We start from the raw sequence: 8,635 nt of genomic DNA on the forward strand, positions 1-8,635 counted from the left end.
CTTACACTGCCATGGCAAATAAAATACTCTAGTAGCTTGTTATTCAAGCCAAGACATGATAGAGGACAAACTTGCTAAAATTAAGACATTAAGATCTCTTATTCTAAAACTAGCTACATGTAATTGGTGGCAACTGGTTTACCCTTTTACCCAGGGCTCGAAATTCATTTTGGGAAAAGGTGCACTGGTGCACCCAACCTAAAAAATTAGGTGCACAAAAAATTTTCTGGGTGCACCATATAAAACAAAACCTAATTACAGATCTTTACTGCTCCTCTTCTGAGCTTGAATCTAAGCTAGCTTCAAAATCCTAAACAAAGAATTTATTATTTTTATGACAATTAGATGCCAAGACTATCCTGTATACTATCATACATTTCATATGTACAAAAATACCTACAAAAATATTTGGGTGCACCAGTGCACCCACAGAAAAAAAATTGGGTGCACAGCTCTAATTTTGGGTGCACTAAGGTGCACATGCACCCAGTATTTCCAGCCCTGCTCTTACCAGTTGATGCCTAGTTGTTGACAGTGTATTGGCAGACATCATATAGTTTCTTCTGGAATATAGTAAGTACTTCTTAATGCTGTCACCATCCTTATTGCTTCACATAGTGTCCTGGGTGGGTTATATATATGGCTTGAGGTCTTGAAGGTAAACATTGAAACGTTATCTTCAAATATATTCTTTACTCTTCAACCCAGAGAATATCCCAGTACGTCAAGGTTGCTTTTTCTTCGGGAAGAATTTCTGGTTTATTATACGGAGGAACCGATCCTTCATTTTGCCCTTGAACTTGTCGCACCACTCGAGAACTTTTCTTCTCCTGACCACTTTGTCCTGTGGTGACAACATTCTGTGTTCTTCTAAAACTGTCGGAAGTTCGCTCCAGTCTTTTATAAAGATAAAAGGTGGTTTGTGCTGTTTAAGAAGTCTTAGCGGCGCGTTGTTGTATTTTTCGTTGTTGCCACAAGAGCCGGGAGTCATGTTGTCCTCTATGACTGGTATAGAGCCGTATTCGCAGGCTTCGTAGATACGATAACACTCCGTGTTCTGTCCAACAGGGCTCAGGGTTAGGTCACTTTGTAACAGGGCTTTTACGTACTGTTGTCTGGTTTCTGGGGACTCGTCTGGACTCCATCTGAAAACAGGAACAAAACAACTGTAAATCAGGATTTTTTGTAGTACTTCTATATTTGTGTTTTTTTCGTTAACAAATAATTCGCCGACTTTCTTTCTTCTGCACCTGCCGCCACTGTCAACATATATAGTTCCGTGAACATGACCATTTTTCTCAGACCACAAAATTTTGCTACCATGAATATAAAGTCATTTACAGTAAAATATCACAATATCGCAATCTTAAACATGTTTAATGTCGAGACTACGACAAGCTTTGAAGTATCAAGTCACTAATACAATATTTCTACATTGTGATAATCTTCTGACAAATAAATGAAATATAGCAATATAGCACTTCACAATCTTAAGCATCATAAATTTTTGGACTACAACAAGCTTCGAAGTATCAAGTCACTACCGATAATACAATATTTCTACATTGTGATCTTCTAACAAACAAAGTATTGCAATATCGCACTTCACAATCTTTAACATGTTTGATTTCCAGTGTACAACGAGCAACTTGGAACAGTAGAGTCACTATGCTGCTATCAGTTTGCTTAACTTACAACTTACTTCTACTACATTAAAGGAATGACCAGAAAATTAACTTTAAAATTAAAATCCAGTTCTGGCACCCTGAAATTGCACTGGATGCCTTTAAAGACTCCTTGGGCAACACCAATTTAATTTCTTGGTTAACGGATTCGCCCGCTCCATTTTTTTCTGATTTGCAAATAAAAATAAAAATTCAGAACCAACTGCAAAATGCTCATATTTTGCCCTGAACAGTTGAAAATAGTCTTTTTCATCCTAGTTGTTACAGTTATTCCATCTTTCAATGCAATGGTATCATTAAAAGTTCAAAATTCATTGTTTAAATTTTGAACCAGCCTGGTATGTTGACTTCATGGCTCCTATCGTACCATTTTGGGCTATAACAGGATGCCTAGGCCTGTTTTTATTTTTTTTTTCGCCCGCCCGCTCCATTATTTGTCTAGAAAAATCCGTTAACCAAGAAATTAAATTGGTGTGGCCTTGGTAAGAAAGATACAAGTTACTCAGACTGATTGGCAAAAAAAAGACTTACTCCTCTCTTGCCTTGACGAAACATTCCTTCTGCAGGTCCAGTTTGTTGATGACCTCCATGAGTCCCTGTCTGGAGGAGTTGGGGTAGACTGTCCCCACAAAGTTACACAGGTAAGGTCGGATACTGTTCACTGGGAAGTCATCCTTGTCTCTCTTGGGAAACTTACGGTACCTGGAAAACAAACCACACATGGAACAAGAGTCACCAAGAGTATTCTGGAGAGCATGTCCGCAGAATGTACTCCATCTGTGCAAAACCTGTAATGTATTGTACATAGCACTTTGGCAGAACCTCTCATATATATAGCATACAATACGGGGTATTCCGTATCGCCAGAGGTACCAGCCCGACCGCGGGTCAGATCGCTCGAAGGCCAAAGCCGTCGGGCGATCCGACCCCCGGTCGGGCTGGGACCGAGGGTGATGCAGAATACACCGTGTTGTATTTTATTTATGTCATACCCAGTCAAGAAAACACAAATGAGCGAAAATTTGGTGTCCCTAAACCAAAAAATGCAACAACATCAATTTCAACGTCAATTTTGTATTCGAATTTTGAAAGCGGGCCGTACACCCCCGGGCTGTACCCCTAGTTATCACACGGGCCAGAACACCCGTATCGAACGTAAATCGTGGCCCAGGTAGGACATAAAGTATTGTATATAGCACTTTGGCAGAATGTATCATATAAGGTTGTACATGTATAAGGTTAACATCCCATTGTAGTTTCCAAATGTTATGTCCAAAAAAACATCCTCTGATAAATCAGGGTTTCGCGCAGGCACTTTCAAAAACACTAGTACTAAGACGACCACCTACATGTAGGGGACAGAAGAAAAGTGGTCTTATACAAAAAGCATGCCTACAAGACGAGACAGAGAACAAAAGAACCACAGGAAAATTTCCACCCATTTTACTTTTGACCCAAAGTGACCTAGCCTGGGTTCCATCCTGGTAAGTTTACGTCCGCTCTCACAGTTGATACCACTAGCAACTGTAGGAGCGGACGTAAACTAACCAGGATGGAACCCACGCTAAAGTGACCCAGCTGGCTCCATTTTACGTTGCGGAAAGACTGTCATGCTGTCAATATCAATGGCAGACTGGCCAATCCCATCAGGATTTCGTAGCGACCCCCGACAGGCTTTAGGAGAGGCAAACTGTTCTCTTAGCGTGGACCAACTCCTCTGGCATATCTTCTGTCTATTTGGACGATATGTACTCTTTCCAGCTGCTTCCCAAAGCCTGGTAAAGGCTATGAAAGTATATACATGAGAGCATAAACTTACGTTGCCACCCCAAGTGGCCACTGGAACACAACTTCATCATCCACCCACTTGCTGTCATACACCACAAACAGTAGGTCCACCATCCCCCCGTTTCTCTTCAGATATGGTTTGATCCAGTCATTATCACACTGCTCGTTGCCTAGTAGGAAGACCGCCACATTCTGCAGATAGGGGAAGGAGGGTAGGTAGTCCAGCCAGATGGTGGCAAACTCGATCTTGGACTGTTCTCGGCCGTTCAGAACCAGGATGAGGTTTCTGGTGTCGTGTGGCGCCTTACTTGGAATAACTCCCGGTCCTGTGCGGAACCTGTGGTAGGTAACCATAGCAATGGGTATGTCAACACTCAACAAGATGCAATGTAAACTAGAAAGGTAACATTTGCAAAACGAATGCACAATCTACCTTCACATGGTCTTGCTTACTGAACTACTGCTCTGTTTATTGTCACTCAACCAACCACATTCATATACATGGTGAGTAGTAGTAGTCCCTCCAACTCTGTCCTCCTACAAAAATGTGGGGTCATGTGGCGCATCGGCAGCATGCGCGACTCAGAATCAAGAGGTCCCGGGTTCGAGTCCTGACATGCCACCAATCTTGTGCCATTAGGAAAGGCACTTTACACGACTTTCCCCACTAGACTGAAGTGAAAATGAGTATTGTCTGTCCAGTATTCTTTCTATGTGCGGGACACAACACCAGCAACAGCTGCCTCTGTTCCACATGTATTGCACTGTTGCAATTTCAATATATCAAAATCAAATCAAATGTACATAATGTAACCTGACACCACAGGGTGTCTGCTACAGCATCAGTTACCATGGTGACAGACATCTGGTCCAGGTCATTGATCTTATTGAGTTATTTGTTTGGAGAAGAAGAAGAAGAAGAGGAAGACACTGAGCAAAAACAGTATTTTTTTTGTTTCTGCAAAGGTAAACATAACAAAACAAGTGTTCACAGGAAATGTGAGGAAAGTGCTAACTGTGTAACACTCACTTGAACTTCAATTTGTAGATTCTCTTGAAACCATAAGTCCAGATTCCTCCCATTTTTTCCTCCAGGGTGCCTCCTAAGATAAACTCCCAGAGGTAGAGACCTACAGAAAGACAAACACAGGGCTTAGTTACTGATATTAAATCTTCTCAACTACTGCTAAGTCAAGTAAGTACTACTAAAAGAGATGTATTTCATCAGGCACAATCTTTCCTTGGTTAGCAAGACAAAAATTGTCCAAGAGCTGAAAAGTTACTAGATAACACATACTAGTACTACATGTCTCCAGCTCTGTGAACTAAACCCTCTTTTTGAATTACAGTTCTGCGACTTGGTAAAAGTCAGTCCCAATCCCATCTGCTCAGCAGGCTTCTTCTGCTCCCATAACCTTCAGCAGCCGGTGTGAAATTCCATTGGTGGAAGACATGATACCAATGCATACTCATAGTCAAGAGGGCACCATACCCACACACACACGCACACTCGAAGATCTATTTTTATGTAGTAAATGTCCGAATTTTTTAATTTTTTTTAAAAGGCGTCAGACTGATTCTGTCCTAATACCATTCATGTGAAGATCATTTTATAACAGATATCATATACTCATCTTATTCTTCAAATAAAATGCTATTACTGTTTGAAACTTACAGTTATGTGAGTATCTCTCTGATTTTTCATTGAAAATCAGCTCAAAAATGCAGGATATACGATTTTAAAAGGTTTAATTCTTAAAATTTTCTACCAGACTCCCCAAGAAAGCTCCTACTTTGCACAAGTCTCAAGCCTATGGCACTCACCAGTCCATAGTAAGCCTGAATGAAGCAAAATCCTGGCTACGTGCATGCAGAACTCAAAATTTAACAGTACACCCTTTCTTTTTGACATTAAGCTACTAGTACATCACTAGTTAATGAGTCCTTTATATGCACAAACTCAATATCGGTCCACAAATCTGGCCATTTTACGGATACAGATGCCACTTTACCGACAGAAGGTCACTAGTAGTAGTTTATCCCCACAGTAGTGTAAGCAAATATTGGATGCTATTATTACTATACTACTACATGTAACTACTTTTGGTTGTGTACCTATTATCTTTGGAGGGTGCAACTATTTCTTTTTTGGTGCAAGTCAGTTTTTTTTCATCTGCACCAGTGCCCCCCAAATCTATTTCGACCCCTGCCACTAGTACATACATATACATGTAGGTACAGCTCACCAATAGCAGCTTTTCCCCACACTTCAATCTCAAACTCGTCGTCTGTAGAGTTCTTCTTCTTGTTGAACTTCTTGCCGAAGTCCAAGTCCTTGTTCCAGTCCCAGCTGACTTCCTTCTTCTTGGGAGCGACCGTCTTGATCCTGTTCTTCTCAAACTCCTCCCCCCACGGGTTCCACTCATCCTCACCCCGCTTCTGCTGGGATCTTCTGTTGATGGTCTCCTGGTCTGGTACAAGTAACTTCTCTTTTCCTGGTGAGAAAGTCAAATAGACACAGTTAGTGCTGCATACCGGTTCACTGGACTTGGATCCGGACTTGTAAGAATGTTCAAGTCCAAAAAAACCTAAAAGTCAAGAACCGAGTCCGGACTAATGACCATAAAAGACCATTTCACATACCCCTTTCCTTTCCAAACCACCTAAAACCTTCCGTAGATTGCAAAATCTTTGCTGCAAAATGAAGAAAACATTGCCATTGGGCATCGTCAAGCACCGGCCTCCATGTTATGTGGCCAAAGTTTCACCCAGACAACATTGCAAGGTTGTCAACATACAATTTTGTATATGCCATGGGTTTAGGTCCAGAACTGAACCTAAACCTCTGGACTTGAATCCAGACCTGAACCTAAATGTGGGTTTAGGTATGCAGCACTAGACACAGTGAACTTTTCATAGAATTGCACAAATCATGAGGCATTATTGGTTCACATTGACTTTCAGGCGACCTTTTTGATCTGATGCAAGTAACTTTTCCTTCCTTTCCATAGTGAACTTTTCATACAATTGCAAAAATCAATGAGGGCCTGCATGCCCTTTTCCATAGAGTGTAATCAGTCGTTTTAATTCTACGTAGAGCATAGACGGACCGCTCTAGTTCAACGTAGAGCGTAATAGGCACATTTTGCATAAAGTGTAATTGGCTGCTTTATTTTACGTAATGAGTTGTAGCTACCCGGAATTTATCGTAAAGTGTAATGAGGAGGCTTCTTGGAATTCAGTGCATATATAAGCCGGCTCTCCAAATTTAGCGTAAGGCGTTGTTTGAACCCCCATGCAGGCCCTCTTAAAAGTCTGTTGAGACCTACAGTATTCAAATGCCTGAACATTGTGTATGCTGCTCGAAGCGAACCAGTACTATGACGCAAACCCTTTGTCACCCAACCCCCTATTCACTAACATTCCACAAGCTTTGATTTCTAAACTCCCCAAAACCAGTTTTATCCTGATGTACAATATCACAGATTATCCTGATACTGTGATAGTGGAAGTTGCCTCTACACACCTACTACTAGCATGACTAGTAGTTCTATCCACTCCCAGCCTTGTACTACACCAAAACTGCTTACCGTGAGGACTAGTTTTATCTACATCGCCCTTCCAGTTCCTGGATAGTAGGATATAAGCCGTGTAGAAGGTCAGGAGACAGTAGATGCCGACCGCTACAAGTACAACTCTTCTCACTGTCACTCTCATCTTGCCATTTTTACTGTAGCCGTCTAAAACTGCCTCTAGCCGTGCCTGTTTGAAAAAAACAGACGTTTTGTAAAAACAATTTTCTACAAGATAATCTTAACATCTTAACCCTTTGTTTGTATAAATTTAATATTTATTTTGGTGTTTAAATTATAATACATCTTAGCAATAGTGACTTGTTGATAGATTTAATGTCAAATTTTAGAGGCATAATATTCTTATAGAATAGACAGTCCCAATAGCAGAAGATGTTTGGAATAGACCATTAGAAATTGTAGGGGTGTAAGGTTTAACTCAAAACCATAATAAATTTCTGCAAATTCCTCTTAACCTACTGAAGATTTTTTATGACATTGGAACATAGTTTTCATCTAAGTGTTAATTTTTTATATAGAGAGCGAAGCTAGTGGGAAACATTCAGGACAGAATTAAATATAAGTACTCTATTCAACTCTACTCTAAAGTGGCACAGCCAAATTTCAAGATGGCTTCGCTAGATGTAGAAGGTATCGGTCTCTGCCAGGTTCAAAACGAAGATTTGATCCGGATAGCGGCTACTGTGACGTCTGGTTTGGAGCAGATAGCGAAGGAAGAAGTGGAGGAAAAAGTCGGCACCAAAGTGGTGAAGGGCCGAGGTCGGATACGGTTTGACACTCCCTTCAAAGACTTCGCTCACAAGGTATTTTTCTCCCCCCCCCCCCCCGTGTACACTATATGACATCCAGTACATTTCTAGCGGGGACCAATCATAGGGCTGCTGACGCGTCACCGACTAGCGGCTATTAGCACCTTGTTTCATGTAAATGCTATGAACTCAACCAGAGCGCGTATATTGTTTCTTGTTTACATCAGTACTAAGTACTAGTACTTCCACAATCACTTAGTAAAGTCATACCTTAGTAAAATCTACTTTGATGAACGAATCAAAACGGGACTGTAGACATTAAGTTTTACACATTCAAATGTGGCTGCACTAGCGCTAATGGAGCGACCACTACGTACGGGAAGGAACGGATCTTAGCGAAGCCGAGATTTGTGAAGCAAACCCAACCCATCGAAGACGGGCCGCCAAACATAAAAATGGAGGGAAATGACAGACAACAAGCCAACAAACACAACATCACCAGACCAACAAACTTGGAAAACACCACTTCAAGCGCTAACGTTGTAAGAACTGTGGAACCTCAAACTAGTATGTTTGCGTCAGCGGAAAGGCTGTCGAAGTAACCACTACATAAAAAAACTGCGGCGAAAAAGTAACATGGGTTCGTCCCAAATCTAGACGCAAGTGAGCTACAAAAGTAATAGAACCTATGCATCTTGCTTGTTGCTGTCAACTTACCCGTTAAAGATTGAACCGATACATGTACGTACTATAACTTGCCATACCCGGCCAAAGACGACTACATTACTGTTATCATTGTCATTTCTGTGAAATCCTTAAA

At 41.1% G+C, this 8,635-nt stretch overlaps 2 protein-coding genes across 2 annotated transcripts in view; one reads left to right on the plus strand and one right to left on the minus strand.

Moving 5' to 3' along the window:
- Positions 1-437: 437 nt before the first annotated feature.
- Positions 438-7,228, minus strand: LOC109466277 (transmembrane protein 5-like). Its single transcript, XM_019763981.1, has 6 exons — positions 7,064-7,228; positions 5,720-5,968; positions 4,504-4,603; positions 3,505-3,810; positions 2,217-2,387; positions 438-1,145 (listed from the first exon to the last, which is right to left on the minus strand). Exons 1-6 carry the CDS (start codon positions 7,188-7,190, stop codon positions 725-727), a joined length of 1,374 nt encoding a protein of 457 aa, XP_019619540.1. The 5' UTR covers positions 7,191-7,228; the 3' UTR covers positions 438-724.
- A 441-nt stretch (positions 7,229-7,669) lies between these two features.
- LOC109466264 (THUMP domain-containing protein 3-like) overlaps positions 7,670-8,635 on the plus strand; it is a 7,966-nt gene continuing 7,000 nt past the window's right edge. The window contains exon 1 of the mRNA XM_019763959.1: positions 7,670-7,869. Coding sequence (XP_019619518.1) covers positions 7,675-7,869 — 195 coding nt within the window. The 5' untranslated portion in view covers positions 7,670-7,674. The remainder of the gene's footprint in view (positions 7,870-8,635) is intronic.

This window comes from Branchiostoma belcheri, unplaced genomic scaffold, assembly GCF_001625305.1.
Source record: "Branchiostoma belcheri isolate BF01 breed outbred unplaced genomic scaffold, Haploidv18h27 scaffold161, whole genome shotgun sequence".
Classification (NCBI taxonomy): domain Eukaryota; kingdom Metazoa; phylum Chordata; class Leptocardii; order Amphioxiformes; family Branchiostomatidae; genus Branchiostoma; species Branchiostoma belcheri.